The sequence below is a fragment of the Sciurus carolinensis genome, chromosome 3, assembly GCF_902686445.1.
Source record: "Sciurus carolinensis chromosome 3, mSciCar1.2, whole genome shotgun sequence".
Lineage (NCBI taxonomy): Eukaryota > Metazoa > Chordata > Mammalia > Rodentia > Sciuridae > Sciurus > Sciurus carolinensis.
In genome coordinates, this window is record NC_062215.1 from 147659998 (window position 1) to 147679788 (window position 19791).

Below are 19791 nucleotides of genomic sequence, written 5' to 3' on the forward strand. Positions count from 1 at the left end.
TACATATGTATATACATATATATATACATATATATCATTATCAGATAGCCTTAACTTTTCTGAACTCCACTTATTTAATCTTTAAGAACTGGAGACTGTTTTTCTTTATGATATTGTTTTGAAACCAAAAGCAGTAAATAAAATATATGAAAATATAAATTGTAACACAGGGCAATTTAAACAAAAGAAATTCTTTTACTTCCTCACATATATATATGTGTGTGTGTGTATAAAATTTTCTTATGTGAAAATTTTAAATCAACTTGAAATCAAGTAATACTAATAATTTCCAGACTGGTAGTTCCAAAAATTCACTACAGTCTTTAATTTTCAGAATACCTGTATTCTCTATAATAGCATTTTTTAAGGTGACTAAATGTTTTATATATTCCACAGAAGAATATCATGGATCTTCAATTACTTTTTCTATCCAAATAAACCACCTGTTTAAAAGGTACTAGTAGGTGGATAGTTATCCAAAATTGTTTTAATTCATTTAATTCATTTTAATTCATTGTTTTCATTTATTATCTGGAAAAGAAAGCAATTTTGTAGGCATAAATAGAAAACCTATACTAACTAACTAACTTGCAACTACTAAAGAGATCCAAGACTTAAACAAGAACAGTCACAGAAAAATGTTGCTTTTTATGGAAAAGTTTTTCTTTATTTTGTAAAAAATAATGTTTGGCTATGTTTACTTTACGTTTTCAAGGCAATGAAGAACAATACTAAGCATCTAAGTAAAAAGTATCCTGCTTTATGAGCTATTATTGTTGAAAATGCTGAAGGCATACCACTCACTGAAAGTAGAATATGTGATTCAATTACAAAACAGAACATGTAAGAGTAAATGCACAACTGAATAGTCATGAAAAATAGAGATTAATCAAAATATCCTGTTTAAAAATATTAATTCAAGTTATACAGAAAATTTATGCATAAAAAAATCATACTGTATAATCAGAATGACTCTAATGGTCACTTCTGAAGAACAAATATTAACTTTAGTTAAAAAGTTAAATTTTTTAACTTTCTTTTTTCAAAGTAATTTCAAAACCGCACTATTCAAATTCAAATATTTTAACAATTCATTCCAAGGACACATTGTGTAGTTCTCATCACTGAAATCTTTCTGTAGTGTATATAAATAAATCTGCTAACGGAAAAAAGTAACAAAAGCCAATTTAGGAAAGAAAATGGCTCAAGTAAGTGAGAGCCAGAGTGTGATCTCAAATTATTCTTTTTCCCTCCCCATCATTTCTTTTGTGATATCTTGAGGCTAAGAGCAACGGCGGGCGGCTTACCTTGATCTACTCTTCCTTTCTGACCCTTCAGGCTATGATACACTGCAGGCAAGTGCTGATTCCCACCCTCTCTACTCACCGGACATGACCTGGGCTACAAGAAGTGGTATTACCAAAGTGTCTAGAGTCTACAATGTTTCAGCAACAAAAGAGACCTCTCTAATGATTACTGTGCTGTACTGTCACCTTAATACCAATTAACCATATAAATAAAGTTTAAAAAAAATATCAAACTACCCGTAGACAATCCTTTAAAAGTTGGGAAGATGAGAAGTAAATACAGTCCCAACCATTGAAAGTCTCCCCTCCGCCATTCCAACTTCACACAATTCATTTTTCCCACAATAATCCTAAGCATAAACATAAGCTTTCCTTTCTATTGCATCAAGAAACAGTGTCACTTATTGGTATCAAAGGTGTTGAAAGCTCTGAGACAAACAGGAAGTGCCAGTCTACCATTTTTATCCATCAGACTGGTCTTTGTCATTTTCAGTTCCCACATCCAAAGTGCTAGAAGCTTCTGGAGGCGGCGGCTTAGAGGGGCTGGCCTGCTTCGCTGCTGCTGTGGGGGTGGGCAGGGAAGGCACTGCAGCACACAGTGGAGTCCTCTTCAGCTTTATCACTCGGTGGGGTGTAGACTTCTTGTCAGAGAGCAGTACCTTTGCTGGAGGCGGGTGTGGAGTTCCATTTTCAGCATTTCTGGCCCCACGCGAAGCCTGTGAGTGGCCAGATGCCCCAGTGCTCACAGGGTTCACAGAGCGCTGGGCTGCCTTTCCACAGCTGCCACTCTGAGACTGGTTTGCTGGCATCTGAGAGGAGATCTGGATAGCATTGGCTGGAGACACCCTGACTGAAGTGGAGTTTTTTACTTTAATTTGGGTGCTTGTGGAAGGGCCCAAAAATCTGACTGGCTTAGGACCTGCCTTACAATTCACACCTTCTTCTTCCTCTTCATTGAGCGTTATCAGTCGCCTAGAAATATAGACGCATGTCTTTTTCAGTATTTACAGGTTAGTAACTAATCAAAACTGCTCCAAAGTATACTTTTGGGGTTACTAAAAAGGCTTTCATCAAAAATTAAAAAGTCAGAAGTTCATAGGTATCAACCTACTTTAACTTTCAACTTCCACCAAGATTTAAGTTAGCAAGTTTACAACCTGAACACAAACTACATCTTTTAAAGTCATACATAAACCAGGCAAGGTGGGGCATGCCTGTTATCCTAGCAACTTGGGGGGGCTGAGGAAGAAGGATCACAAGTTCAAAGCCAGCCTCAGCAACTTAGCAAGGCTCTAAGCAACTTAGTGAGACCCTGTCTCAAAAAAAACAAAAACAAAAACAAAAACAACATAAAAGGACTAGGGATGTGGTTCAGTGGTTAAGCGCCCCTGGGTTCAATTCCTGGTGCCAAAAAAAAAAAAAAAAAAGTCACACATAATATTAAACCTCAAGAGGTAAAAATGCACTATTATATAAGAATTACTTTATAAATTACTCTGTTCCCAAGAATCCTGATGTGATCAAGAAGATAATTAAGAAATCTAAAGTAGTTTTCCCCACAACTGCAGTGTTAGGAAGTTTGCTAAAGAAAAAAAAAAAAAAAGAGGATTTACGGTTAAATAAATTTGAGAAACCATTGTATATTTTATTCTCCAAATGGAACTTTAAAATCCATGTTGACAAGTATCTGAAAAGATCTATAGTAACAACATCTATTTAACTGTGTTAGATCTGTATTTCCCAATCATTTCATAATAAAACCTAAGATAGTAAATTTGCATGTTGTGGGACACATGTGGGGGTGGGACTGCTAGAATGGTCAAACCCATGATGTGGATAGATGTTTTTAAATTTGGAATGTTCTGGACAAACCTTCAAAGATTCCTGAACTAAGTTGACCACTCATCATAAACAGCCTAAAGGGAGAATATTTCTAAAAATGACCTTAAAAACATGAAGGGCAATAGCAATCTTCCCAGTCCACTTCTTCCCACACAGTATTAGTGTGTTGTTAGAGGCAAGTACAGTAGAGAGAACTCTCATTCTTAGAAATGAGATCAAACAATAGTATGGTTATATGAAAATTTCAGGACATAGCAAAGAATGCCACTATAATATACTCAACCCTAAAACTTTACTGAACATAATTACATTTTCTCTGGTGAGTCAGATGGCTCCTTGGGACCTCACAAGCACTTCTCAGTCATCATTATCATTATCTTGTCAATGCATCAAAAATGATGCTTCATGACATTCCAGAGAAAAAGGCCACTAACACACAGATGTTTCCATAAACCAGTTCTGTCTGCTTGTTTTCTGCCTACATCTTCCACTAGACTCTCCACCAAAGTATCTTAACCTTTGGTGCTATTATCATTTTGGTCACATAATTCTTTGATGGGGTGGGGGCTGCCCTGCACATTGTAGAATGTTCATCAGCATTCCTGGCCTCTCCTGCAAGATGCCAGTAGCACTGCCCAGCCCAAATGTGACAGCTTAAACTGGCTCCAAACAGTGCCAAATATCCCCTGGGAGATAAAGTCGCCCCCTGTTAAGAATCACTGCTCTAGACCCAAATAATACTAACTATTGATTCAAAGGACAAAATAAAAAATGATAATACAATTAAAGTCTTTAAAAAATAAGATCTGTTTTGATAAGAGATAAAGATTAACTACTAAAAACTGACTGAACTTTTCTTCATTACTGAGAAAGTTCCAGAGAGCAAAAGTAAGAAAGTAGTCTGAAATTCCATGTGGTCAGGAATCAAACTTCAGATCAGGTGATAGAGACTCCATAGCATCTGAAGGCCATGAATAAAATCCAAACACTAAAAAATGAAATATGATTTTAAATGTATTTAAAACAGAAAGACACAGATGTGGAGTGAATTCAGTGCTAATAATGTCATGGAACACAAGAAAATATCATTAAATAAAAATGCTATTTGTGGCAATAAGAAAGAGAAAGGAATTCAGAATAAATCACAGGAAATTTCAAGTATTAAGTCTAAATAGACTTTTTTGACAATTGCCAATAAAGCATAGGATTTGTCTTTTGTGGGGGAAAAACACATACCACAGCACTGCCACTGCATCCACTTAAAACCACATTCTTGCAAGGAGAATATACTATACATTCAGTTTTAGAAAATTAACCACAGTTTTTACATAATTTTTATAATTTGAACTTAAGATCTATATTTTATGATAAGGCAGAAGAGTATTCACCTAGGTGATTAATAAGTTTAATAAGGTCAAGAACTATTATTCATTTCCCTTTCACATGGGAAATAAAAATATCAGCCACTTTTTTTTTTTAATAACAACAAATAATTACAAATAACCTCTTTCGAATTGGGGTCATATGCCGCAGACTTCCAAGTAAAGGCCGCTCTTCCAGAGTCCAACATTCTATCAGTTCATGAGGCACCCGCCAGTAGCTAACACCTTGAAGATAAAAAGACCTAATTAAGAGAGCCATTGTCCATGGGAAAATGTTGAGCAACTCACCACAGGAAGAGTTTGAGATTCATGCTTCCCCACTTGATGAAGGGAGGTGCACACAAAATGAACAGGAAATGCTCACTAAGCACCAGGACAGCGGAGAGGCGTAGCTCATGGCCTGGGCCTAGGAAAAGCTGCTACCAACCTGGGCTTTGCCACTTATTACTGAGAAAATTCAGATCATCATGCATGCTCAAGGGGCTGAGTGCTAAGGGCACAGGCTCTGGCCAAGACTGGATCTGAATCCCACTCAGTCACTCACTGGTGTAGACTTAAGAAAGTTACTTTTCTGGGCCTAAATTTTCATTTTCCCTGTAAAAAGATGATGATAATAGTATGTGCCTCATAGAACTGTTGTGATAATTAAGTGAGTGAATAAATGTGCAACACCTAGAACAGGTTAAACACTCAAAAAATGTTAGGTGCCTTTACAATCAGTGTAGTGTTGGTAAGAATATCAATACTGGACAGTGGGGATTATGCACTTGCCCTGTCTGCTTCACTGTGCTGCTAAAACCATAACATCAGGTAGATTTAGAGAACTACTTTGTAAACAGCAACTACTATGTAAATAGGAGATATCATCACCACCCTATTAAAACCAGAATAATCTGAATTAACATGTTAATTAAGCCAAGATACCAGCCAAATTCACTTTAATTTTAAATCTGACACGCTTTTGATTGAAACTTAAAAATACATTCTTCTGAGCCTCAAAACATTATGGTAATAAAAGAAGCCAGACATAGAAGGTCACGTCTTGTTTGATTCCATTTATATTGAACATGTAAATAGGTAAACCCAATGAGACAGTTGACTAGTGACTGCAAGAGAAAATGGAAAGGGGAGTAATTGTTTAATGAGTACTGGGGCTTTAGACAGGTAATGGTTTCCCAACATTGTGAATGTAGTAAATGGCATTGATATGTATGCTTTAAACTGGTTAATTCTACATTATATGAATTTTACATCAATTTAAAAAAAAAAGTTATACATAGACAAATTAAAAAATGCTCAAAGACGTATGTTGAATAAAAATTGCTTGGCATTAAAAAAAGAATAACCTTATAATAATAGAGTTGGTATCTTCTTTATCATTAAAGTCCTAATAATAATAATCAACTTAGCAAACCTGGTATATAAAACATATATAATAGACACTCAAAGAATCCTATTAATCTCATTTTAAGCCTAACTTTCTGGAACTGTTTGATTATACTCCAAAAACCTACATATGTTACAAAACCATTACAAAATATGGTCTATTAAGTATGACTTATTTTTAAGTCAGGTCTAAGATAATTTACATAAAATAAGATTTGCCCTTTTTAGGTACATACTTTTAACGAGTTTTGACAAACGTATACAGCCACGTACCCACAGCCTCAATGAGGACATAGAACATTCTATCTGCCTAAAATGTTCTATTTCCCAATGTCCTCCCCTCCATCTCTAGTTTGCCTATTTTAAAATGTCATATAAATGGGATCATATAATATGTAGCCTCTTGTGTCTGGCTTCTTTGGTATGGTACTTTAAAATTCATCCATGTTGATATACATTTCAATGATCTTTTTATGGCTAAGTAGTATTTCATTGTAAGGAGCTACCAGTGCAGTTTGCTTAACTTTCATTTATTTCCTGCCTGTAAAGTAATTCACACTCATTATATAAAACCTGCAAAATATATAAGAGTACATATAAGAAAGTCAAAATCAACCCTAATCAAAAAAGTAGAAATCATAGCTGAGGACACATTGATCTATTTATTCCAATCTTTTCTAGTCACGTGATATGTTCATAACTGAAAGTACTTTACATTTAATTTTGTTTCCTGTTTTTAAACATTTCCTACATTTTATGATAAGTACTTATTTATTTATGTAAAAAGTTGTTCAAACTAAATTTAATAGTTTGATTATATTCCAAGTAACCTTGGATTATATATACAAGTTCTAATACATGAGTATATATAATATATAATTTATTCCCAAACAATTTAAATATCTTATTCTAGTCTGTGGATACACCCAACATGTGTGGACAAATTATCAACTTGGTCTTTATGATTTATTTTGTGCTTATAATTTCTCAACTTAAAAAACTATCTGTTTAAATTTTCTTTTACTTTAAATTCTTTTGTCATTCATAAATCCACTTGGGATTACTTTGATAAATAATGTGAAGTTAAAGTTATATTTTTCCTCTCAAGCATATTTCTCAATTATTTATTAAATAACCTATATTTTTGATTGATATTATACATAATATTTTTATTCCTAGTTACCAGGTTTACTCTTGACCTGTACTTCATTCCTATGCCAGAAACACATTTTTTTATTATCAGAGAGTTATTATAGCATGTTTTAATATCAGACTCATCCCCTTAATTCGACTTCCCAAAACTTTCTTGGCTACTTTACCTATTTATTCTTTCACAGGAATTTTAGAATCATTTTCTCAAGATTTCCAAAGAGTTCCATTGATATTTTGGCAGAAATCATGTTAAAACTCTAAGCTGAGAAAAATTGATAGCTTTATAATATTCAGATTCTCCATTCAGGATCATGGTAAGTCTTATCATTATCTTCAGTTTTTTTTTTGTTTGTTTTTTTTTTAACAGATGGATGAATGGATGGATTGATGGACAGAGGACAGGTGGTTAAAAACATTTCAGCAGTTTTCTTCATAAAGGACCCAAGCATGTCTTGGATAGTCCCAAAGGAGAGTATAGTTATTTATGTTTTGTTTATTACTATTGTGAATGAAATTTCCTCCAATAATTTCTAACTGATTTATCATAAGTAAGCTGTGAATCACTGTAAATCTATATTGTATCCAGCTATCTTAGTCTACTAAACTCATCACTTAACTTTTAATTGATTTTTCTGAGCTTTCTAAAAATACACATTGTCCACAAATAGCAATGATTTCGTCTTTTCTGTTCCACAGGTTTTTCTCTTACTTCTGTCACCTGGCACAGGAATGAAGCAAAGGTTAAGAGTAAACCCCAATAAATTTATAAGAATAAAAAAATTTCAACAGGACTTCCAGAACTTTGTTAAATTACAATGATGCTCTACTACATGCTTAAAAACAATAAAATCATTCACATGCTTTGTAATAGTTAGTGATTCCAGTTTTCCACTTCAGTTTCCTAAGTCAGTGGAGAAAGAAGCCAGGCCAGGGCCCTCCAGAAGTCTCCTGGGCATCCTGCCAGGCCAGAGGCACAAAAGAATACAGAACAACAGGGGGTTTGTTCCTCAACTTGAGCCTAAGTGTCTCAAAGTAAATTAAATCTCAATAATAAGTTTAAAGAGAATAGCCCTTCTTTCATTAATATATATCACCCTGTGTGCCTGAGGGGTAAGACAGGAAAGGAAAAGGAGGAAGGTAAGGGGGTCAAAGTTGAAGAAAGGAAGAAAGGCTGGTGCCAGCACTGGACAGAAACTGGACTGGCAGATGTAGAGTTTGTAAATGCCTCCTGGGCTGGGAGAGCTCAGTGGTAGAGCACTTGCCTACAATGACAAGGCCCTGGATTTAACTCCTAGCACAGCAAATAAATAAACAAACAGCCTCTTCCTTTCATTCATTCTCATGTAATTGGCAGTCTGGCTCTACTAGTTTTCAAAATCATTTGAGGATTGTGATGTGTCTTATTCATCAACGGATCCAACTTTAGGACTTAGAGTGCTTTGCACCTAATGGACATTCAATATATATTTGTTATTTAAGAAAAAAATACTTAAGCATAGAACAGTTAACCGTCTGTAATCTCTAAGGTAGTGGCATGGTCTTTCTGAGACTGTTTCCTCATCAATAAAATTGAAATAGTAAATAGTATAAAGGTTGTTTTAGTACTCAGAGCTATGCATGCAAACTACTTAAAACAGTGGATTAAAAAGTATTATTATTGTCAGCCTCACCAGGTAGCTTGATTAAAAATGGCCAATTTTGGGGGCTGGAGATATAGCTCAGAGGGTAGAGTGCTTGCCTCACAAACATAAGGCCCTGGGTTCAATCCCCAGCACCGCAAAACAAAACAAAACAAAACAAACAAACAAGAACAAATAAAATGGCCAATTTTCAACGTGTGTATTTATTTATTTATTTATTTATTTATTTGTTGGTGCCAGGGACTGAACTGAGGGGCACTCAACCACTGAGCCAGATCCCCAGCCCTATTTTGTATTTTATTTAGAGACAGGGTCTCACTGAGTTGCTTAGCACCTCGCTGTTGCTGAAGCTGGGTTTAAACTCATGATCCTCCTGCCTCAGCCTCCTGAGCCGCTGGGATTAGGCGTGCACCACCATGCACAGCTAAAAAAATTATTTTGCTTTCTAAGAGTGTTTAAGATGCTTCCATCATGATTTTCACTTTTTCTCCCTTTTCTTACACATTTTATGCTTAATTTAGAAGTACCCTTATTAGGACAATGCCAGATACACAGTAGGTCTAAGTAAACTCTTGCTTAATTGAACTAATTAAGCACAACTAATAGAAGTATACTTGAGGTTAGTGAATTATAAATTATTAATAATATCTAGCAATTCATGGAGTTTAAAGATTTATAAAAAAACTATCTCAATGTCACCACAAGATGACAAATAGTTTGAAACACTCAAAAATATATTTTCTCAAAAAAGAAATGGAACATTTATGTTTACTTTGTCTTATCAAGGAAAAGTATGTGAACTAAAAAAAAAAATGTACTGTACCTTTCCCTTCCCAAGCATCAAAGGCATCCATCATTTTCTTCAACTCAGCTACTGAATAATAGCTCCAAATGTACTGAACATTATTTCCTGCCTCCCTAAAAATATTGCAAAAAGTATGGAAATATAATGTCAACATATGAATCTGCATACATATATTCAGCTAATAGAAACTCAGTAAGTGCTTGACAATTAAGGAAAAAATAAGATAGATGTTGGGTAGTGGTTCTGTGACCTGTAAGCCTATACATAAACTCATAAATAAATAATTATAAAAACACACACAATAGCACATACTGACCTACATTTGATCTTTTTTTAACCACAGTAAAGTATTTGTTAATTTCACAATATAAACCATGTTAAGTCAATACATTTTTTAAATCAAATTTTTTTAAAAAATCAGACAAATTCAATAACTTTCCTATCATCATGCCATGTACTTATATATCTCATATAGAAGCATACTTACCTATAAAGAATTCAGAAACTGATGATATTTCTAACCATCTAAAACCAAACCTATATGGTCATGCATTAGTCACTAATATGACCCCAAGCAATCTCCCAGAGAATTAAAAAAAAAAAAAAAAAAAAGTTTTGCTAACTGAACTGACCAGTATAATAAGATTACATGAACTACATTAAGGGGACAACCCTTAAGAATTTAATGTGTTTAAGTCATAGAATTCAAAAGCTGAAAGAGATCAGGGAAAGCCTTCATTTCTCCAAGAAGGATATGAGTTGAAGGCAGCCCTGGTCACTCACTGGGCCTGCTGACTTCTAGGCAAGTGCTTCCGCCTAGTGTCAGGAGAGATACTGGGCATGTGGCTTTTCTTTTTTAAAGTCTCTCAAGGATTCTGATCTCACTCCTTGTTGAGAACCACTGTCCCGACCATGCAGATGGCCTGTAATTTACATACATGTGAATGGTCTTATACTCTCCTCCTGATGCAGATCTGTCTCCACAGCTATGAGGCTCCCCGCAGCCACTGAGATGTGTTTATGGTCTTTTTAAGTCAAGCACAATATTTCATTCAACAACACCTCTTAGAAGACATCAACACTCTATTTTGTTCCTTTTCATTTAAATTTGGACATACCTTTTAAAAATGCTTTTACTATGAATTCTTCCTCCCAGCTGCTTATCAATAGCATCAGTTCCATCAGTTTTGTGGCATATACACCAATAATTCTACTCTCACAGCTTGCACCAGATGTGTTAAGATAGTGGAGAACCCAAACTGTTGGCTTATTGCAAACCAAGCCATATGAATCACAGAAGTCTGTTAAAGCCTAAAGCAAAATATATATATATAGACATATAATTTGAATTTAATGGAATAAAGTAAAAAATGAATTTGCTCTATTACTTTCATGCAAGCTGCAATCCAAGTTGATCATAAGAAAAATAAAAAGATTGTAAATTTTAGCCTACTCTTTAAACATGTATGTAATGAAATAATTAGGGGGGGGTGAAGAATCACAAAAAATACAGCCCAAAAACCTAACGCACTTTTTTCATTTAGACAATCTTTTTCCACATGGAAATTCTATTTTATCTTCTCTTTCAGCCTGCCAATTTTATATTCTTTTAATTTTATAATCTTCACAAAATAAGTAAAAGTTAGATCTCTTCTTTTTCCTTGAGAATATTTTCGCAAACATTTCCCATTTGATTCAATCTTCCATTCACCTTCCACTGACTAGCCCTGTGGTTGGTCCTTATTTTTAAATCCAAATTCCAATCAGAGATTAACCAGAATTAACTTGTTCTTTAAAACTGAAAGATAAATATATGTGAACTCATTTGGCACAGATTTAACCATTCATTTGCTTGAATATTAAGTACCTACTATGGGCTGAGCATTAAGGTCCTCCAGATATAATGGTGAATAAGAGACCCACCCTCCAAGAGTTTACAGCTAATACAAAAGACATGAAATAAGTCATCAACATCCTATGTAACAAGTGTCACTTGATGAGAATACAAGGTGCTACATAAGGCAGAGAGCAGGGGGTTTCACCCAGTGGAGTGGCTAGGGCCTGCCCCTGGGAAAAATGATATTACTGCTCTAAACACCTGGAGAGGCACCTTTGTCTGTTTGTTCATTGCTATATCCTCAAGTGTCTGGGATAGGGGCTGACACAAAGGACATGCCTAATATTTACTAAGTAGTGAAACTATGGACCTCATGTGTTTTGCACTTTTATTTAATGTTGCTAACTCCTTTATTGGTCTTAAATTGTCCTTGCACATCTATAACAATTCCCAACTATGCAATAAATTGTTCAAATTTATTTGATGTATTTCTCAGAATCCAACAGAGCCACTGTACAGTGACACATAGGTCACAAACATTTAAAATAAATGTTAGCTGATGAAATGAATGTGGATATGCTTTGTCTTTTTTAAATACAAACTAGGAATAAAAGACTATAGAGTTGGAATTCAAAAGATGAATGTTAACCTTCACCAACCTTCCAGCCAGACTTTTGTAGCCCCATTCTACAAATATGTCAAATAGCACTGAAAGACTATTATTTGGCAATTAAATTTATAAATAAATTCAGTAGCAAAATGCATACATCTATGCAAATTCCTGAAGGGGATCTGGAACCAAATCAACTTTTCCTCTATGTTGTACTCCTAATGATCAATCATTCATCAGCTTACTTCCTAAATGCTGACATCCAAATGAAAGAATCAAACCAGTTGAGTTCACTTTTCACTATTAACAATTATCCAGGGAAAATATTTTTCTTAGGCACTAATTGATAGCAAATACAATACTTGCCAATAAGACAAAGAGATAATGAAGTTTATCAACTAGTGAAAAGATCTTAAGATGTGATTTAAAATAGAGACAGCTTTAAAAAGATTTGCTGATCTGAAAGTGAAATAAACTAATATTTTAACTCAGTAAGAAACTGATACATGCACTAACTCAGGTAAAAATTTTATTACTTAGCATGACTACTCTCTTAAAATAATCATTTTAATAAACCAAAGAATACCACTATGCTCTAAAAAGCACCATAGTATTTCTCTTAATTTAAAAGAACTTTAGTAGCAGAATAGTTCTATAAAAAAGTCAGTGTTAAATATTCAAAAAGGAATCTAAACTTGATAAATCCTTCAGGGATAATGTAATGCACTTTCCTAGAACAGAATAGTGGCCTTAAAAATGAGTAGGAGTAATTAAGAAACATGTCTTCAAAAAGCATAAAAACTATCTTATGTTTGGTTTATGTGACAACACAGGTGATGTAAGATAATACATATTGCTTTGTGCATTATAAATCAATAAATATATATTTTAAAACTTAAGAAAATGCCAAGACCTTTTTAAGTTCTATATTTGACCTTAAAGAATATGTCTCCATTTCATTGGCCAAGTGGTCAGACAGGCTGTATGGGTAAGGTATGCCAAAGTAATCAGCCTCTTCCTGTAGGGCAATACGAGTGTGCTCATCTGTGGGAATCTGAACTTCTCCATGAAGATAATCCAAAAGGTACTTAAATAGATGTCCATCACGGTCAATAACACAAGCTCCTAGAAAACATTCAGATCAAAAATGGTAGCACAGATTCATATGGTGGTCAATAAAACTTTTAACAAGTCAAACTAGGTCTGATGACCTCTATAATTATAAACATTTCTTTCTCACAAAAAAGTTAACATCTAGTAATGAGATAGGTGTAATTAATCAAACTTAGCTACTAGACTTTTGATGTTTCACTGGAAGAGTAAATATGATATACTAGCAACCCTCAGCTACAAATAGGTGATATTACATAATTGAATTTGAGTGGGTTGTTTGGGGAAATCATCTGCATTTCAAAAACACTGCACGTAAATATGAAAGCAAGCATCTATCTCCAGGGTTGCCACATTTGATTGTGTGGGTGTACTGTGTACATGTAGGCCAGAACAAGGGGACGAGTGAGGCTAAAATCAAACCCACACTTTGCTCACACAGCCAAGTGCACTCTGCCGTGGAGCCGTACCCTCCTGGATAAAAGGGCACACTTTTCTAATAGGCACTATAAGATTATGTGGTTTAGTGGTGAAATTTTTCCTTACTCATCATATAGAAAAATATATTCCAAGATCCACTTGGAATTTTAATGTAATCACCATATTCCTATCATGGTCACTGCAAAAACCAAGAAAACCTCAGACTGATGGTAGAAAAGAAGGCTACCCCTAACTTCAACCTCAAAGGACTGGGACAGGCATAAAGAGTTGGAGCTGCTCCATGCTAAAAGAGGGCATTTGGGGTGCTTGTTACTAAGTTCAGTGTTAGAATGTCAGTGACACCATAAACCTGAAGTTCCCAACTATAAGTATGCCCAATGTTTGCAATTTTTAGGTTAGTTCCTTTGGAGTATGAGAACCCACACTTTAAAAAAGAAGAAATGCTATGTTGGTATCACTTTATGGTAAGACTTTTCTTAGACAATTTAGTAAAATCATTTTAAAAAAGAAAAAGCTTCTGCATCATGTATGCAGTATTTTCTTTTCTCCTTTGATTAGCTTAGAAAAGGATTAAGGAGATAAAACCTGAGGGCAGAGAATAATGCTCAATCCCTGCTTACCATCTTTTTACCATGAACATTCTGCCCTGTGGACATCAGACTGTGGGTACTAGGCATCAGTGATTTTCCATTCTTTCAATTGCATGTAGCTGGCAAAGCGACCTCCCAAGACCTTGAGTTATTAACAGTAGAATGGCATCTCATGCTTTGGACTTCTCAATACCAGTTCTCTAACATGGAACAAGAGTGGGTTCTGGGACTCACAAATAGTGCAAAAATGTAGAGCAAAAACCTCTCTTGGGGTGATAAAGATTCTTTACAACTAATAGTAGATTCAGTGAATCTCGCAGTACTTGAAGAGAACAAACCCAGACCACGCTCTTATATTTTATAGTTTTTTCTAAAACACCAACTTTGGAGACAAAGGTATCACCACACTAATTTTCTCAGCCATGCACGTGAGCCCACACAAGACTATACAGCTAGGCCAAGCAGCGAGTGCAACACTAGTTCCACAAAGTCTACTTTGTTGGTTTTAAGGGCAGCTGCTTTCCACAGAGAAACACATTTCTAACTTGAAGAACACATAGAGAAGCTAATATATTTAACCAATCCCAATACCTTCACCCATAAGGTCCCATGAAAGTAATAACTTAAAATAAAATTAATTCCCATAATCAGGTCATGGTTGGCCTTCATGCACTCACTTCTTTGTCATATTTTAGCAATAGCATCAGAGATTTTAGAAACTGGTATTTAATTTCTATGCATTTAATGAATCTCCATCCGGCCTTAATGATCTCAGTAATAAGAAGACTAACACATTCCAATGTAATTAGGAAAATCAAAGGGGATTTAAAGTAGATTACCATTCTAATGAATGTTCATGATCATGCTTCCAGGCTTTAAACATTTACCTGATTCATCTGTTTTTAGAGGAAAACGACCACTGAACATAGATGCCAGCATAGAGTCTTTAAAACGGCACAAAGACTCACGCCGGGCTGTGTAAATACAGCCACCCACATTCAGTCGAAGAATATCGAGCACCTCTTCTTCTGTCTTGTGGCCTGCCATTGCTCCCTTGGATACCTAAAATTTTGCCTCACACTTTCAAACTTCAAAATATTAGCAGTCCAGGACCTCCTCTGTGAAAACAAAGAACACTCATCACTGACATTTCCAACAATAAATTGATGACAAAATAAATGTACTTGAATATGATTTTAAATCACTTCCTCAGAAGTGGCAATGTTGAATTGAAATATTTTATAGAATACAAAAGAAGTTTGAGATATGCTGAGAAGTCAGAAAACTGGCTTGAGAATTTGTAATAGATCATAAACTATTACCAACTAAATCACAGCTGCTGACTGTTTAGAACTAAACACATATCCACATACAAAGCAAAAGTGAGGTACATTTGTGTTCTATGGCATCGATGTCTTTTTAACCAAAGGAGCCATCTGGACTGCAGAGGACATCAGTATATAGCATGGAATTGAGTTTCTAGGCTTTACCACTTAGTTCTGGGACCTTGGGCAAATTATTTATCTTCCTCTTCTTGTCTCCTCATCTATAAAATGGAGGCAGCAATGGTGCCTATGTTAAAGGACTATCAGAGGAATAAATAAAAGAATACATAAAAAGCATCTGGAATAATCTTTGGTTCTGAGTAAGTTCGAAATAAAGGACAAAGATGCAAAATGAAATAAATTTCACCATAAGGTATACACCAAGGGACTTGATACTGACTTTGAAGATTAAAGGAAACAAAAAAGCAGAATTGGACTGGGGATATAGCTCAGTTGGTAGAGCCTTGCAAGCACAGGGCCATGGGTTCAATCCCCAGCACCGCAAAAAAAAAAAAAAAAATTTAACAAATAATTGTAATTCTTAAGTTACATAACTGAGGACTACATCACTTACCAACTGAGATCAGAACTCTGTATACCAGCAGCTGAGTAGTCAGTCTAGAACTACAAATGAGACCTCTAAGGTATCCAGCTTCTTTACTCTAAAATGGCTAAAGCTTTGGGGATGTTTTAAGGGTTTTGATGCTTAATCCATTCTGGAGATTGTTAATCACAGATGTCTGTGGTATTTCTACAGAACCTGAAAAGATACTATGCTGAAAAAGATGCTCTTAAGAATCTGCGGTACCTGTATATTTCATAGCAAGTTTAAAATGGCTGCCAAAGGCTCAACTACATCCATGTCAATGCACTGTTACTGTGTGATCAACTAAAATCCTTTTGTAGATATTCCAATTTAGCCAGTTGCCAATAAAATAGGGAAGACTGTGTTTGTGGACCATGGTTAGTGGACAGAAATCATTATGGGCCAAAGGTTCAGTCTTAGAATAACTACTAGGGATGTGACTTCTTGCTGCGCAAAAGTCCTGGGAACAGCTCTCCAAAGATCCATGTGAGAACCGCCTCTGAGTCATGGGATGGCACTGATTCCTGCTGCCCCAGTTATCAGCTCCCTGGAATCGTATGTATTCTTCAAAACACTGACAGACCTCTTGCACAAAATTCCCAATACCCACCCCAAGTTAGAATCCCTGCAGTTCTTCAAATATATTTTGTAATTCTGCCCACATTTGAACCCCCTTATTTAATCGCTACTTTTTTGATCTGTAAATTTGAGGAAGGCAACAGCAGCGTCAGCCTTAATAATTCCCATTTACTGAATGCACGTGCCAGTCACTGTAAAAGACACTACAACTCACAGAAAAGCCTTATTTGATAGGAATTACTGTCCCTATTGACAGATGAGACCACTTCAGTAACAAAATAAGAGTGATGTGTGCAGGGTCCATATTGGGACCTGCTCATAAGTGATGGAGCCAGTTGCAATCCAGGATCAATCCCAAGTTCTTCCAACTGCACCTCTGAAGCAGACCCCTTCAGCAGTGCTCCACCCTTATGGCTCCTGACCCAGGCCCCTTCACTCACGAAGCAGCGGTGCATCTGAAGACCTGATGGCTACAGGAAGGCAGCAGCACCCTGAATCCGGGGGCTAAGAGCTCTTCCCCCACTCCCAGGTGGTCTCTCCTAAGGCACAGGACTTCCATTAATTCAAAGCTAGACCTGTGGCGGCATTCCCTAGATGCACCGATTTAGGCCTCCTCCTAGAAATGCCTGGTCCAAAGGGGCTGTGTCCCGGATATGCGGTTCTGAGATCACCTGCATCAAAAGCACAGGGACGCTGGCTGAAAATGCAGACTCCCAGGCCACAGCAGAATCTGGTTCAGTCAGAGAAGGGCTCGGGATCCGCCCTAGGACCATACTTTTAGAAACACTGCTCAAAGGGCTCACACTCTTCCTCCGAGAGGGACGAAATGGGAGGGTTGGAAAACCGGAAAGCCCCGCGGGGGTCTCCAAAGGCCTGTGGACCCCGAATTGGTCAGAAGCCCAAGCCTGCACCCGGGGCGCTGGTGTCATCAGCATGGCCCAGGCCTTCCTCGGGGTGCCCCGCCGCCTCCCGGGCCCGCGGCCCACCCGATGCCCGGCTCCTCCACACGGGCGGGGCGCGGCGGCGGCCTCCCGACTGACCTGCGACCGGCCGGGCCCTCGGCGCGGCCGCCGGACGCCGCCGGGCCCGACGCGGAAGTGAGCGCCTCCTCCGCTGCTGGGCAACTCGTGGGATAGAGCTGCCCCAGCGGCGCCCCCGTGCGGCCGGCCCGGCTGAGACGGCAGGAGGAAAGGAAGAGGAGAGGCCCCGCCCACGACCTGCCCGCCCCGCCCCCGGCCCCGCCCCGCCGGCGTCTCTGGTTGGGGCGTCTTCCTGGCGAAGGGGCAAGCTGCCCAATGCCAAGATTTATTAGTGTATTGTACTAGGATAAGTCTGTTTGGATAGCGTTTGCGATTTATAAGTCTTTTTCACACAAAGGTTTCCTGTTTATCTGTGAAATCCTGTAAAAGATAAGTAATTTTATTCCTGTTACACCAAGGAAAATTGAGACGGGAGCAAACATTAACTGATCACGTTTGTACAACTGACTATGCTAAGAAGCCCTTTGCTGAACTATTTAATTTCTCCTTAACAGTCAACCCAAAGAGTTCTTTCGGTTTCCGGTTGTACCCTATCTTGTACAAGGGACTGTGCTGGACATTTCAAGACTAATAAAATACAGTTCTGTTTTCAAAGCACTTCTCCTGAGTCCATAATAAGAAGTTCCTAATTCCTTTCTCCAGGTTTTAGAAGGAAAGAAGCCAGTGAGAGGTAAACCCGCCTACCTCATCAGCTATTAACAGTCTTGGGAGACAGGGAAGGGTTTGATCAATCTGCAATTGCTGAGTACTAGCTATGAACCAGACACTGGGAGTGAAGGACTGAACAAGATAATGTGGCCGACTCATGCAGCTTAAATCTAGTACAATGGTCAGAACAGTTTTTCTATAAATAGTTTAGGCTTTGTGGGTCATACAGGATTGATGAACTCTGTTGATATAGTGTAAAAGCAGATATAGACAATATAGAAATGAATAAGTGCTGTCGTTTTGGTCAGCTTTTTCTATGACCAAAAGACCTGACAAGAATAATGTAGAGAAGGAAAAGTTTGTTTGGGACTCACAGTTTCAGAGGTCTCCATCCACAGATGGTCAACTCCATTGCTCTGGACCTGAGGTGAGGCTTGGGGGGTGTGGAGGAGGAAAGCAACTCAGGACATTGCCACCTGTAAACAGTGAGAGCTCCACTCACCAGGGAGGAAATATATACCCCAAAGGCACACCCCGTTCAGCCACACCCTGCCTGCCCACAGTCACCAGTTACCACCCACTTTTAATCTATTCAAGTGGATTAATGCATTTACTAGATTAAGATTCTCATAACCTAATCATTTTGCCTCTAAACTCTCTTGCATTTTCTAATACATGAACTTTGAGGAGACACATAACAGTTTTGTTCCAGCTTTATTAGGGACACCGAAATTCAAATTTCACATGCTTTTCAAGTGCCGTGAAATAGTCTTTTAAAAATGTGCTGCTGTTTTTTCAAACAATTATATAGCATCCATTCTTACATCTGGAGCCATTGAAAAACAAATGGCAGATTATGGACTGTAACGTACTTTCCTCTGTTCAAGTGGGAGAAACAGACACTAAGCAAAATAGTTACAGTGATAACTACCTGGCAGGAGAGAGAACAATGCTTGGTAGAGATCTGAGCTTCGTTGGAGAAGTTGGCACTGATAAGGAATGTTTTAAGTGGAGAGCTAAAAATAAGCCTATCTTCTAAAGGGTTGAAGGAAGAATATTTCAGGATGGACAGAAACTCCCAGCAGTTTGTAGAGAGAGAGAGAGAATGATAGGATGTCTGAAACTTGGTGGGCACCAGGATCAGAAGGAAGGTAATAAGAGATGAAGAGAGAGGCAGAAGTTAGGCTTTAAGGCATCTTGTGGACAGAGTAGAAGTATAAATTTTACTTTTAAGCATAATGTGAAGTCACTGAAAGGTATTAACCAGAGCAGTGAAACAATGATTTGCTATTTTTAAAAAAATCACTCTAGCTACTGTCATGAGAATAGATTGGAAAGGCATAAAAATAGCCAACTGTTTTAATAACCCAGGGGGGATAAGCCATAGCTCCTACCTGAGTGATGATGGCAATAGGGAAAAGTGGATAGAGGGATGCAAGAGATTCATTTAGGGGACAGAAATGACATAAAAATTGTGAATGGGTCAACTATGATGTGTTAGTTTAGATCCT

General features: G+C 37.1%; 1 protein-coding gene across 1 annotated transcript; it reads right to left on the reverse strand.

The window, feature by feature from the left end:
* Positions 1 to 645: 645 nt before the first annotated feature.
* Kctd18 (potassium channel tetramerization domain containing 18) lies at positions 646 to 17769 on the reverse strand. Its single transcript, XM_047547073.1, is given in 8 exon segments — positions 646 to 2279; positions 4654 to 4756; positions 9533 to 9627; positions 10633 to 10705; positions 10708 to 10825; positions 12875 to 13086; positions 14990 to 15220; positions 17633 to 17769. Coding segments are annotated over 7 exon segments (1272 nt in total). The 5' UTR covers positions 15150 to 15220; positions 17633 to 17769; the 3' UTR covers positions 646 to 1768.
* Positions 17770 to 19791: the final 2022 nt, after the last annotated feature.